At 44.0% G+C, this 15,060-nt stretch overlaps 1 protein-coding gene across 1 annotated transcript in view; it reads right to left on the reverse strand.

Annotated features, from left to right (window-relative positions):
- Nucleotides 1-15,060, reverse strand: part of AK9 (adenylate kinase 9) — a 171,706-nt gene that overhangs the window by 118,178 nt on the left and 38,468 nt on the right. Inside the window, exons 6-8 of the mRNA XM_019538185.1 lie at nt 12,559-12,671; nt 9,107-9,289; nt 4,175-4,300 (exon numbers count right to left, since the gene is read on the reverse strand). Coding sequence (XP_019393730.1) covers nt 4,175-4,300; nt 9,107-9,289; nt 12,559-12,671 — 422 coding nt within the window. The remainder of the gene's footprint in view (nt 1-4,174; nt 4,301-9,106; nt 9,290-12,558; nt 12,672-15,060) is intronic.

Raw genomic sequence — 15,060 nt, forward strand, 5'->3', positions numbered from 1 at the left:
TGCGGCTCCCGGGGGAGAAGGGCCTGGCAGTAGGAGTCTATCTCCTGCTCGCAGTCCCTGATGGCGTGCAGTCTCTGGACTGTAGCCTGGAGCTCCTCCAGCTGGCGCGCCAGAGACCCCAGTAGGGAGCAGACCCTGCAAGGGGAGGTGGCCATGCTCCTGGGCCCCAGAGTCTGAAAAAGGGACAGGCAGCCCCCGCAGCCAAGAGCCAGGGGCTCCGTCTGTGTGGAGCCCGGAACCATGGACTCCGTCTGGGTGGCCGTCTCTGAGGTGCTCAATGGGGGGGCTGTAGAGCCTGAGGGGACCCTCGGGGTGCAGCGTGTGCCCATCCGTGTCATGCATCTGGTAGGCTGACTACGGCTGGGGCTGACTACTCTGGGGGGGTCGCAGGCAGGATCTCGTGCCCTCCCACGCCCTCTCCTGCATGGACTCCGCACTAACTCAAGCTCCTGTTTACGCAGCCTGTTGACGCGGCTCAGGTCGCGTGGCTCCCTGGGGGGCTGGGCCAAGTAGGGGCCTGGGCGGGGACTTGACCTGGCTGGGCTCCACGCAGCCGCCTCGTCCCAGGGAGCGAGGAGTTAACCCCTTCCCACCATGAGCCCGCTTACCTCCGGCTGTGCTCTGCGGCTGCTGAGGGGGTGTCTGGGGGGCTTCGGGGGAGTAGGGGCGCAGCGGGCTTCACCCGCGCGTCTCTCACCGCTCTGGAGCCTAACTGTGAGACATGGCCATGGTGTACAGGGGAAGTCAGAGCCACATAACTGGCCCTTAAGGCAATGATCATGGACAACAGTAGTCATGAAAGTAAGATCAGGCTTGGGAAGCCCTGGGGCACCCTCTCTTTTTCTAAAAGTTAACAACTTCAAGGTATGGCAGGAAAGTGAAGGGAAGATTGCACAAAGAGAGCTAGGTTGGCAAGGGTTGAGAAGGCTCCAAGGGGCATCATGGCCACCTTATACATACTTTAAATTCCTTTCCACCTGAGCAGTTTCCCCTTTTTGCTGGATCACACCTCTTTGCACTATAAATTTAGGGGCAGATTTTTTTTCTACCTGTTAGACCCCTAAGGGAATTTGGGTGGATAAGTGCAATTCTATTCTACCCTATTTGAGTCTTGAAAATCCATCTTGAAATGCATCTACTTTTGTAACACATTGACAGGACCAGCCCAAAGGGTGGCCCTGAAGACCTTGACCCTCGTCTCCTTTACGATTCTTTCACTTGTTTCACTCATCTGCCACACCTTGCTGGACTAATGTCTTCAGTACAGGTTACCTATAAGTTTAACAAAGGGGACTCCAGTGGTATGACTCCTTTCCTCTTGCAAGGAACACTCTCACCACTGCTCTGTTCATGGCATCAGGGATTGATGGGAGCAGAGACCCTGATCAACCCCTGTATATGCAGGTTTGTAGAGAATCCTGTTATCCTTGCTGCCTGCGAAGCCCAAGATGGGCTCCAGGAAACTCTTGAGCTGCCCAAAAGCCAGGTTCACAAGCCTGTCATTGAGCCAGCTGAAGTCATAAGAGTGACTACATGTACAGTCAACTAGCTGCCAAGAGGCAACAGAAGTCCTAATCTGCTAAACAGAGGAAGAGTAATTCTGACAATAAAGAGTAGGGTTTGATCATCACTGTGGCAGGGCACTACTGGTGCCTGCCACTTCAAGGGCCAAGTCAAGCAGCCAGCAGGTGCTTGATTGTGGCAGCCATTTTAGAACCATGGCTGCCTATATAAACAGAGCAGTTCACTGCTGACAGGCAGGCAGAAACATTTCCTGGTTGAGCTGCTGTATGAGAACATCTGTAGGTAGGAGTGGGAGGCTCTTGGTCCTGGGCATGACTTAAACTGTACCCTGCTGGGAGTGGGTAGCCTGCTGGGGTTCCCAGTGGTGCAGGGGCCTCCAGGAAAATACCAGACCAGTTACCACCCTGGTGGAAGGTGGGTCGGGGTGCCTCAGGCCAGGCACGGCTTGAGGCCAGGCATGGCTACAGCCACCTGAGACCCTACCAGGGAGGGAAGCCCCGTAGCCCCAGTGAGGGGGTAGAAGATGTGAAGCCCCAGTAAGGTTAGGCCCCAGTGAAGGAGTAGAGAGGTGGAGCCCCAGTGAGGGGGCACATGTGGAGCCCCAGTGAGGGGGTAGAAGATGTGAAGCCCCAGTAAGGGTAGGCCCCAGTGAAGGAGTAGAGAGGTGGAACCCCAGTGAGGGGGCACATGTGGAGCCCCAGTGAGGGGGTAACCAGAGGGCTGGGAACCCAGTGTTTGTGTGAGTGTGTGTAGAGTTGCCCCAGGAGGGGTGAGGGCAAGCTTGGCCCCAGTTGGGTAACTGGCTGGCCACTACCCCACTGAAGGTTGCAGAAGAGGCCCAAAAGATGGTACATCTGCCACCCAAGGTGTGCACTAGATAAAGCCTATGGCTGAAGAGGCCAACTCTGAGAGGGAGCAAGGCAGTATAAGTTGTCGATGCGTGAAGGAGACCCTGTAATGGGGGTGGAGAATGAGAGGCCCTAGTGAGAGGAGGGTGGTATGCATGTGTGTATGTATGAAGCCTGACAATGAGGGCTAAGCTTGGTTCAGCTGTAGGCCAGGAGTATTTGTCACCTGGATGCCATCTGTAAGGCTTGAGATGTGGTGTAGGGGAGGATTAGAGCTTCAGATAGTGCTCCCTTGCATTGGGGCCAGAATAGGCAGCCTCCCACCTAATTAGAACCAACTATGAAACAACAAGGCATGGTAGACAAGTGAGGCAGATGGTTAGCCCAGGAACAGGTGGGCAAGCCAACATCTAACTGGCCCTGGGAAGGCCTCCTGTTACAATTACAGAGGCAAAAAGAGGCATAAAACTCAAAGTTCTGTGGGCAGACATAAGGGTATGTAGGAAATCAGTTATCTGTCCTGGGTCTGGTATTGTTCAATATCTTCATTAATAGTTTGGACAATGGTTTGAGTACATGCTTAGTAAATTTGCAGACAATGCCAAGTTAGGTGCTCCAGTTTATTCAAGTCTTCATAGATTGTAGCCCTGCCCTCTAGAGTGCCTGCAAGACTTGAATAAACTGAGAAATGTTCAACAATCAACCAAATGAAATTCAACAAGGACAAGTGCAAAGTTATTCCTGGGATGGAATGACTGCATGCACAAATACAAACTGGGGAATGAGTAGCTAGGCTGCAGTACTGCAGAGAAGGAGTTGAGAGTTACAGTAGGCCATAAGATGAATATAAGCCAACAGTATGCTTTTGCTGCAAAAAACCCAGAAGCATACTGGATTGTATTAGCACAAGTGTCATTTGCAAATCAAGGGAAGTGATGCTTCACTCTTTTCAGCACTAGGGAGGCTTCACTGAGAGTCCCATGTCCAGTTTTGGGCTCTACACTTCAAGAAGGATGTCGATAGTTTGGAAAGAGTCCAGTGCAAAGCAACAAAAATCATTAGGGGCCTGAGAATCATGACTTACGAGGAAAGGCTTAAAGAATTATAGTTTTTTTAGTTTGGGGTAGAGAAGATTGTGTGTAGGGGGTAGGGGGGGAGTTGATAACAGTGTTCGAATACCTGAAGGGCAATTTTAGAGATGATGGAGATAGGCTTTTCTCCATGGCAGAGGGGGCCAGGACTAGGAATAATGGCCTCAAGCTTCATTTGGGGAAATTGCGGTTGGCAGTTAGGAGGAACTTTCTGACTGAGGGCAGTCAAGCGCTGGAACAGACTACTTAGAGCAACTGTGGAATCTCCTTCCTTGGAAATTTTCAAGAGCAGGTTAGACAGACACTTGGCTGGGATGGTTTAGTCATGGATGATCCTGCTTTGAGCAGGGGGCTGGATTAGATGACCTTGTGAGGCCTCTTCCAGCTCTGCTTTCCTATGATTACAGTTTTTTTAAAATCTAGAATTCAAGGTTATGAGGAAGGGTTATGGGTTCTCTCCATCTCTGTACAACGTGAGAGGCCTAGATAACATACAACTTATATATTTTTATGATATATTTATATGATTATTTGTGTACACAACAATATGACAGTAGTACCCAGATGCTTTGCAGGGTTAGGTTCCTCCCCACACTGTGAGGATGAGGGTTTGCAAAGTACCCAGGATTATACACAGCTACAGGGGTCAGCTTTGTAACTTTCTGCAAGTTAAGCAGGTTGCGAAACATTCAGATATATTTTTGCTCTTACCTCTAGAGCATGTAGCATTGTGTCCTTATAGAGTTTAACCCTTTCTTCTGCATTTTCAAAAAAATCTTCAGGCCTCTGCACCAAATGTGGCAAAATATCTGATAACATAAATGCATCTGCTGTTGCCTACAGAAAGAAAAATAAGTATTTTATTTCATGTCCTATATAATTAACACACTAAATCAAAGCCTGTCTAGATTGATTAAGTAAGTCTTTGTAGCTAGAATACTAATTTAACCAGCTAGTTGGGGTTTAATTAATTTAGGGGAGTGGTACTTGAACCTATGGTTCCCCCCAGCTAGATCCACCCCACAGAACCAGAGTGCGTTCCACAGGGCTAGAAATTTGGCAGCAATGGAGCAGTGACAATTAATGCTGCCAAACAATGCTCTGCTGCTAAATATCTGGCCCTGAACACTGGATCACACGACTGCATGGAGCTAGGATCCAGGGCACATGTCTGCATGTAGGATCTGGCCCATGGGCTGGCTCCTTGCCACTCATGTGGCCTGTGGGACTGGAGACTTTGTGCATCACAGATTTCAGTGATCACAGCTATTCTGTGCACTGGGTTGGGAAGAGGTGTGGCTGGAGTGTACAGAGCTCAGAAGCCTCTAGCCAGTATTTTAAACCATAGCACTTCAGGGTAGAAGTGTTGTTGGAGCCATGATGATCCAGGAAATACATTTCTCTTTGCTACTACTTTACAGTCCTCCTCCATTGCTTATAAGTGACTATTTTTCATTTACGGATGGGGTGAATCTGGAGGGGGAGCAGTGGCATGGCTCCACCAATCTCTTTTACTGGATCACACCCTGAGAGCCTCTGGGGACTTCTTTAAAGTCTCCAAAGTACGTAAAAATCCCCATCCATCCCCTCTTTGTTCAGAGGCATGTCCCCTCTCCTCCCCTTCCCCTCTCTTCCCTCTGCCACTACTGTCTTGGGGTGGGGAAAGCTTCAAAGCCACTCCTTCCTGCTCCACCCAGGCTACGTGGGGTGAGCTCAGGTGGAAACAGTGACAGAGGTGATGGGCAGGGGGGTTCCCCTTTCCTGTTCCTGCTCCCAGGGGGACCAGGCAAGGTGAAGAAATCCACCTCCTGCCCCCCTCTGCTGATACTGGTGTTGTTGTCCCAGCTGAACCCACGTCTCTCGTAGCCTGACTGAAACGGTCAGGAGTGGCTTTGTAGCTTCACCACCATGGGATAGTGGGGAAAGGGCAGAGGGAGGGAAGGGGATGTGCCACAGAGCATGGAGAGATGCGTACCTGATTTGGGGACATTAAAAAAGTCCCCAGAGGCTCCTGCAGCATGGTCTGGTGGGTTGGTAGGGGAGGAAGTTGGGAGCTGGGATGCAGCCTCTGCTGCATTGGGGATGGCTTCTCCAGCCAAATCCTAGATCCACCCCTGGTTACATACAAGCCATTATTTTATCGTTATTTAGCTCAAACTGTGTCTGCTTCTCTCTTGGACCTACAGTAGGACACTTTGTGCCTGAAAGCTTGTCAAGCATTTATCCCAAATACACAGTTGATCCAATAAAAGATATTACTAAAAATATTCTTGCCTCTCCAATACAGAGCAGCTCAGTGGAAAAAAGAATGAATGTAATTCAAGGATGAGGTATGCAAGGAGGACATAAATCAATCTTTACTCTCCCATACCCTAATTACACAAACATTCCTCTGGTGTACCTGAATATTCAGTCCCTAGGATTTTCTATTAATATCTAGACATTATTTTCATCTTCAGAAAAGCACCAGTGTTCCTAAGACCTTATTTAGGCTAGTAGAAAAAATATGTTCTTGACATTGTGTTAGCTAATGTTGACTGGTGAGATAAATTGAAAAAGAAAGTATGATACTAATAAAACAGTAAACTGAAGTTAGGAAAGGAAATAAAATGAAATAAACAAGAAAGATCACTAAGTTACATTTTTTTAAATCTAAATAAAAGGTAATCGTCAACATGTTGCAACTAAATACAGCACACAATAAAAAAAATTTAACAATTTTATTCCTAAGAACTTCAAGTGCTGTGGCCTGATGTCAGGTGAGCAAAGGCAATTTTCTTCTTGGTAAAAGTTGTCAGATATCTTTTTAAAGCCTCTTAAAAAAAAGCCTCTCAGTGTGTTTTTTCTCTTCATCTTTTTGGCACTCAGCAATTCCCTCACCAACCTTTGGACTGACTTTATTTTTAAGTTCTCCCTATATATTAAATTCCAAGCTCCTTGAAGTAGGGACACGGTCACATTTTACCTCTGTAAAGTGCCTTTTAAACCTATCAGAGGCCATGGGAGACAATAAATGTGAGATGAGTAAGTGGGGAGGAAGTGGGGGAATGTTGACCTGGTGATAGAATGTAGCTGGTGAAGTGTAGAGAGGTTACCTGGGGTCATCAGATGACACGCAGGTTATAATGTGCCATAAATCCAATGTCTATTGGATTTATTTAGACATTGGATGTATGGCACATTATAACCTGCCTGCCATCCGTTAATCCCAGGTAACCTGTCTACATTTTACCAGTTATATTCTATCACCAGGTCAACATTCCCCCCTTTCCTCCCCCACCTCTGTCCCACACCTATTGTCTCCCCTGGCCTCTGATGCTCACTGCAATGCATTTGCATTTTCACAGCCCTGCATTTTGCATATTGGCTTCTATTCCATCCAGAACAACACAAAACAACAGCAGCCCTTCTATGCCTGAACATGGGTGCTTGTGCTCAAAAGCTTGCAAAGAACAATTTTTCCAGCTATTTCATTGAGCTAATAAAAGATATTCCATTTACCCAAAGAAACTAGTCTGCCTATGTCCTTAGACCAACACAGCTACAACCAACATCCCTTTGTAAACCTATGGCACTATAAAAATTACACTATAAATAGTGAAAAACAAAAAAGCATGAAAGTCATCCATGCCAGCAGAGCACTTCTACATGTATATGGTACTCACTCCTATCAAGCCTGTGAAGAGTCCCACTGGAACTGCTCACCTACTTAAAACTATATATACTGGAGTGTCTTGCTGGATCAGGTCCAAAAAATAGAGTGGACCATTCTGGATGAATTCTACTTACTTTCCTGAAAACATTTTGAAGAAGAATGTATTAGATCTCTTGTCTAGGATCCTGCCATTCTGTTCATAGGCTAACTAAATACACATAAATAATAAAAGAGAAAAATATACCATACAGGCTAACTAAATACACAGAAATAATCAAGAGGAGAAAAAACAAGAAAGATTTTTACTGAAAATTATTTGAGCTGTTAATTGCATCTTAAAGAGTAAACCATCCACACAGTCTGGCAACTACTGAGACAAAATGGGATATCAGCCACAAAAATATTTCACAAAACTTGTGTAATACTTTTTGTGGTTGATTTCCACTGCACCTTGAATGAAACATGTGGCAGGGTCCCATGCAGCCTGATTCCTGGGAGCTGCAGAGTAAACCACCGGACACATTCCAGTCACAGGGATCCTGGTAACAAGAAGATGTTCCCTGATCCCAGGGTCCCCATATGCTGGGACCCTTAAAAACCATGTGTGCAGCTGCACACGTAGTTTTCTAACATCCATGGTGCACATGGATCCTAGAATTATGGAACCTCTCCCCAATCCTGGGACCCCATCATGCCAGGACTTTAAAAAACACACACGTGTAGCTAGGCTGCACGCAAAGTTTTCTGACATTCCTATGCATGGGGCTCTGAAATTGGCCTTAGTGTAGTCCCAGGGCTGGGACCCAGAATCAGCTGACTGTCAGTCTCAAAAGCTGCCTATTGTTTTGCTGGTTCATGTTCCAATTAGAATGCATCAGAGCTGACTCAATTAATTGAGTCTGTTCCACATTCTAAATAGAATGCTCCACCATTGCCTCACCATCATGTCTATTAACCCCCCATGTTTTAAAAATGTTGTGCCCTTCCCCACATTTTAAAATGGCCATTCAATTGGGGGTGCTCATACATGTGATTATGAGCCATTTATTAATTAAAGTGGATGTTGGGGGACTGGTCTAATTGATACGGCCCCTCCCCACCTCTAAGCTTGTGTATAGGCACCCAAACTGGCTCCAGTGTGGTCCCAGGGTTGGGACTGAATTAGGTGACTGGCAGGCAGTCTCAGCCCTAGGGCTGTACTGGTTCATGGTGGGCTGCAGGCACCCACCTTCCGGCTTGCCAGAGCAGCTGGAGCCCAGGATCAGGATCCTGCACTGCCAAATAATAATGGTACAACTGAGATCCGATCCCCAACCCCAAAATCATATGCTTGTCTTTCATGTGTAACATGGCAGAAAGCTCTATTGTTAGGATTAGGGACCGGATCCCATCATGCCATTAAATAAATGTGTTGCTGGGTCATTGGATACTGAAGTTCATCTTTGTGCCTAATAGATGGAATAGAATCTGGCTAATAGTCATCCTCCTTGCCTTCTGCAGAGGAAAGAATTTTACCTATTGTGCATATTTTGTAAATTCAAGGCATTGGATTATTTATAACTATTTATACATAATCAGTTGATATTTTCTGTAGTGAGAATATATATTCCTTTTAGCTTTTTCCCGCTCCAGTAAAAATGCTATGCTTTTGTTGTTGTGTTTTGGTTACTGCAAAAATGATTCATTCTGGAGAGGAAAAAAAATACTGGTTAAGAAGTGACAATATGTTTATGATAGCCTAACAAAGAACCAGCAAACAAGCTGACATCCTGCAAATACTGGTAAATAATGTTATCAAACAAGCATTACAAAATACACTATATATATACTAGAATGTTATACTCTTAAAGCAGAAAAAAACACTTGCTTTATAAATGGTGTAGAACAAAACTAATTCAAGACAGGCTTTTTAAAATCTTTGTAGGCTTTTCATTTCTCTTTCCAGCTGCTAACCCTTAGAATCTATTTAACAGATTCAAAATAGTTACCTCCTCTTCATCTTCTTGCTCTTCTTCCTCATTATCTTCCTCATCTTCATGTTTCCTCTGCTCCTTCTTTTTCTTACGTTTTTCAATAATGTCAGGATCCCACTGGTTCCGTTCGTATATCTCCCCTGAATCAGGATGTTGTCTTTGCCCAGAGATTCTTTGGCACAAATCATAGTCAGGACACTAGTTAAGAAAGAATACAAAACAAACCTTTTGATCAGTTGGTTCTCATAATATTATTCTTTTTCCTTGAATGCTGTGTTAGTTTTAGAAGATAATTTCTAAACATCTGGTTTATATATTTTAAATTTAAATTACTTGGTAGGTACAATTTAAAACAAATAAACAAATGCACAAAATGTCTACTAAGTGAAATGCCAAACTCTAAAACTCTTGGTTCAGAAATGGTACGTTTTATAATCATCTTTGACCCAAGAGCTTTAGAGTTTGGCATTTCTTTTTGTCTCAGACCAACATGGCTACCAAATTCATCCCTGAAACATACTAAGTCAAATGAAATTTTGCGCTATTAAAAAAAAGAGTACATGACTATCCCTTGAAGTATTCTTTAAACTTCTGGGTATTGCCCTGCTTCTGTCACAAGTACTGGGGAAGGTTATATGATTCTTACCTGGCATACTACATTTTGAGGTAGACAAGGAGAATTTTTGGTCAAGCCTTTCCAAAGGCACATACTCTTTGCAAATTTTTCTTTGCTGTGCAATAGGATGTAATATAAGTAAGCAATCATAAGTAAAATCTTAAAGAGAATAAATGGACAATGTAACATTTTCACTGGGATACACACAGTTGTTCTGGAAGTCCATTCAATATTTTAGAAGATAGATCAGGAAAAGACCTAAGAGAGAATCTTTTATACCAGAAAAGAATTTGGTAGAAAACCAAAGTGCAGCTTCAGACTTACTGAGTTATCTGACTACTACGGGGTAGGAGCAATTCTGTTATCGCCTCTGGGGGTATAAGTATCATCATTATAGGAATAGAATCACCCTCCAAGACACAGATGTTTTTCTGTTCCCAAAGGTATTAGAATTGCCCCTACACAACAGTCAGGCAATGCAGAGAAACTCTTAAGATGCATTTTGTACACCCACTACATGCATTAGGATTCTTTCCTTAAGAAGCTCAGTATATTATCTTATACCTATTATATCACTATATTGTATTGTGAACAGAAGATGAGTACTTTATGCTTGAAAGCTTGTCTAACATCTCTGCCAACTATACAGATGGTTCAATAAAAGATATCACCAAAAAAACCCTTGTTTTTTGCAGTATATTATTTGGACCTTTAAGGCCTTTAGAAAAAGAACACTACTCACCGTATGCATGCAGTTACTTAAATTTCTTTGGGTATAGCAGCATGTCTGAAAGAGACTTGGGGGTCATGAGTGACCACAAAATGAACATGAGCCACCAACGCGACACTGCAGCCAGCAAAGCAAACAAAACTGTGGCCTGCATCTTCCGATGTACCTCAAACAAGACCCAGGAAATCATCCTCCCACTTCACTCGGCCTTGGTCAGACCACTGCTGGAATACTGTGTCCAGTTTTAGGCTCCGCAATTTAGAAAGGACATGGAGAAGCTCAAGAGAGTCCAGAGGAAAGCCACACAAATGATTAGAGGACAAGACAGCAGACCTTATGAGGAGAGGCTCAGAGACACAGGACTCTTACTGGAAAAGTATAGGCTCAGGGGTGACTTGGTGGCAGCCTATAAGTATATAAGAGGTGTGCACTGGGAACTGGGAGAATGTCTGTTCTCCAGGGCACCCCATGGGAAAACTAGGTGCAACCGTCACAAACTCTTGGAAGACCGTTTTAGGCTGGACATAAGGAAAAACTTTACTGTCCAAGTCCCCAGGGCTTAGAATAGACTGCCCCCCAGAGGTGATGCAGGCACCTACTCTGGATTTCTTTAAAAAAAATACTTGGATGCTTATCTTGCTGGGATCATTTGACCCCTGCTGACTAGGGGTATGCAAAACTTCAGTCCCTGATTCGATTCAGCGGAGATTTGGCCTAATTCAGTGGCCAATCCTCCGAATCTGAATCAAATCAGAGGACCCTTTAATCTCTCTGAATCAAATCGGAACCCTCCAAATTGATTCGGAGAGATTTGGAAAGATTCGGCAATTTGGACATAGACACAGCTTTAAATGTTTTTTCTACCTACCTCTAGGTAGCAGGTGGCACGTGAGTGCTGCAATGCTGGGGCACATGGAGTGTCTCACAGAAGTGTGGGGGGCTCCCCAGCATGCTAAGCAGCAGACCCGGAAGTAGACCAGAAGCACTTCCGGGTCTGCTGGGGATTGCACTGGGGGCCCACCCCGCATCCCCCTGGCTCGGCGACTGGTGCCTCCTGGGTCCGGGGAGGGAGGGTGCACCCAGGGTCTCCTTGTGGCTGATCACCGAGCTGGGGAGGCACGGGAGGGCCCCCAGCGCGCTCTCTGACAGAACCGGAAGTGGTCTGGAAGTACTTCCGATCCACTTCCAGGTTCACTGCCAAGCATGTGGAGGGCCCCCCCAACACTCCTGTGGGACACTCCATCTGCCCCAGCATTGCAGTATTCACAAGCTGTGCTGGTATCTCAAGGTATGCAGAAAAAACATTTAAAGCTATGTCTACGGCCGAATCACTGATTCTCCAAATCAGCACTGAATCTTCAGATTCAGATTCGGCTGAATTGAATCAAGGACAGTGATCTGAATCAATGAATCAAATCACTGTCCCTGATTCGGGCCAAATCTAAATCCAGATTGAAATGGCCTGCTTTGCACACTGCTACTGCTGACTGCCTGCCCTTTGGACAGGGGGCTGCACCTGATGATCTTGTAAGGTCCCTTCCAGCCCCAGCATCCATGAAATCTATGAAATTTAAAATGTATCTGGTTGGTATTTCAGTGAAAATTTAATTGGGTAATTGAAGTAATTTTTCCGGAGAGCTCTGAGGAGTTTGATTCAGTTTAAATTTGATATGTAAATAAACTGTATAAAGAATATTTTCACAGTACTAGACTAAGAAGGCTAAAGTAATTTGTCTTCTTATTTAAGTGTGAATCTCAAAGTATTTTCCCTAAAATATTTTCACTGCCTTTGATTTAAAATATTGTTAACCTTATAATAATCCTAGGCATAAATTCTGTCATTATCCAAGACTATAATTTCATGGAAATACATATCCTTTATTCTAGTTTTTGAAACTTGTAAGGTGCACAGAAATAACTTGAAATTGTAGGAGTACCATATGTTATCACCCAGAACAACTTCACTGACAATTCCACAGTGAAATAGAAGAATTTGACTGTTAGCAACAGACAACATACTTTAAGGGAAAAAATGTCTGTTTCTTTGACTCTTACACTGTATGAATATGACTCTAAGAATAAGTAGGAAAATGAATAGCAAGGTATTAAATTTTACATTACCTTAATGTTAATCAAGAAATCTGGTTTTAATTTCAAACTTTTAATTTTCTCTATTTGCTCCAAAACAGTCATGTATTCTTCTGAGAGAGAAGGAAATCCACTTAGAATGTAACCTGCCAAATATAATTTGTTAAATGCATGTTTTGGTAAATTATTTGAAACATACTAAATATTTATATGCATCATTTTCAAACATCATTTCTATAGTGCAGTAACAGAGAATCTATTCTACACAGTTATGGCAACCCAAGTTTATCTGCAACTATCCTGAATAAAATAATAGATGTTAATCTGCATTACTTTCAGAAGAAGTAAAGGGCTACTAAAACATGTTAATTCAGTTAAGTATTAAGTAGAACAAAATGTCAACATGGACACTAGGCAGACAAGGTTCTTTGAGTGAATCTGATATCTTTTATTAGACCAACTTAAATAGTTGGAAAACAATTATTAAGCAAGCTTTTGGGTTCAAAAACCCTTCGTTAGACTAAAGAAGTTTCAGCAGTTGGTGTGTGCTCTTCCTGGATGGAATGAAAAGTAAAGAAGCCAAAGGCTGGTCTGGTATGCATACAAGACAGGTAGTCAGTGAAAATATAGATTGAGGAGTCAATGGGTAAGAAACACCCCTGTAACATGGACACTAAAAATTTTATATATGCTAAAATGTTAGCTTGGAATACCATTTTAAAAAGTCAGAATAATACTGAAATCACTAGTCATATACATAATTATCAAATTAAGTCAAGGGTGTACTCAGACCTAATGGGCCATTGAGCCCGGTGTGGCTAAGGTATACCAGCTTCTGTAGCCAATGGCAGAGAAGGGAATGACAGGGTCAGCATCACATCCAGCTGCTTTAACTCTTCAGCCTGAATGAGAAGATACCATTTACAACTGGGTCAACTGAGGGCACCATTTGGCATGAATTCAGCGCAGGGCTGGAACTCACATCCCCGGAACCATAGCAAAATGCTATAACCATTCTATTACCACACCCCCGCTACATAATTTAACATGGTATTCATACTGATAAATGCATACTCAGTACCATCTAATGTCAATATTTGTTTTTTTTGCAGAGTGGCAGGCAAAATATTAGAGCTAATTATGAGTTAGTGAGATTAGAAATGATAGAATACAAGGCCCTGAATGGAAAGAGTTAAAAGCAGAGATTCTCAATCTTCTCAGAATCAGGGCACTGCTCAGGCACTTTTTTGAATGTAGCGGCACCGTTGGTTGAGAACCACTGTTAGCACTGCTTCAACTCACCTTAGTGCTTCTCAACTGGAGGAATGCTTATGCATGTTTTTTACATGTGCCTAAACTTAATGCACATTTGCCTAATGCGCATTAAGGTGATTTAGGCACGTGTCTACATGTGCTAGGGAACATTAATGCAGTGTGCAGACCGACTTGAAACTAAAGTTAGTTCCAAGTCAATTGACATACATAGTGTTAAAGCACCTTAGCATGTCTACACATATGTTAAGGCACTGTAGCTATTCACACCTAAATTTGATACCTGCTTTTACAGGTATCAAATTTAGGTGCAAATAGTCTAAAATTGCCATTTTTAAGGAACATTAAGGGTGTGCATGTGTAGGCCTGCGCTCTTAATATGTCTTAAAAATGGCTAATGCACCTTAAATTGGCACTTGGAGACATACCCTGGGTGTTGATGCCTTCAAATAAAATAGCCCTGCACCTGCTGTGCAGCCAGCCTAGGAAAGGCTACGGCACTTGTGTGCTCCTGCTGCATTAGGGCTCTGATCAGTCCAAAACAGGCAGGAGTTGGCTTGTTCTAAGAACCCCAGCCCTGTTTGTCCCCCACCCCAGCCCTCCTCCTCCACCTTCCCTTCCTGCAAACAGAGGAGTGCAGGTGGAACTGTCCCAAGAACCACTGTTTCTGGGAGAAGTGTGGGAAAGGCTAGGTCAAGAAGGGCTATTGAAGAGGCAGCGCTTCTGCCTGCTTTAGGCTGATTAGAGCCCTAATGCAGCAAAACTGCATGCAGAGATGTTTCACCTGAGGGGGGGCTCACAGCAACCCTGTTGAGAATCACCGAGTTAAAGAAAGCCCTTTTTTGGTTTGGAAACAAACAGAGTTGCACTACTTCTGATGGTGAGTTCCACAGGAGGTAGGAATTTCAGAACTGTATTTTGAAAGGTCAGCTCTTATGCTGAGGAGACAGGGGTCCTGAGAGAGTTTATATATATTAAACTATCCCAGGTCTTGGAGGATTATCCTTATGTTGAGGGAAGTGGGAGATCCATGGTATGAAAAACTAATTCCTTGAGATGACATGGTTTAGAAAGTTGACTTTGTTCTTGTCATTTGGATGTTCCTTGCCCTTTTAAAAGTTAAAGCTCAGGAGAGAAACATGAGTACAGGCATACCTCGGAGATATTGCGGGTTCGGTTCCAGACCACCGCAATAAAGCAAATATCACAATAAAGCGAGTCACACAAATTTTTTGGTTTCCCAGTGCATATAAAAGTTATGTT

This window comes from Crocodylus porosus, unplaced genomic scaffold (assembly GCF_001723895.1).
Source record: "Crocodylus porosus isolate Cpor-Errol unplaced genomic scaffold, CroPor_comp1, whole genome shotgun sequence".
Taxonomy (NCBI): Eukaryota; Metazoa; Chordata; order Crocodylia; family Crocodylidae; genus Crocodylus; species Crocodylus porosus.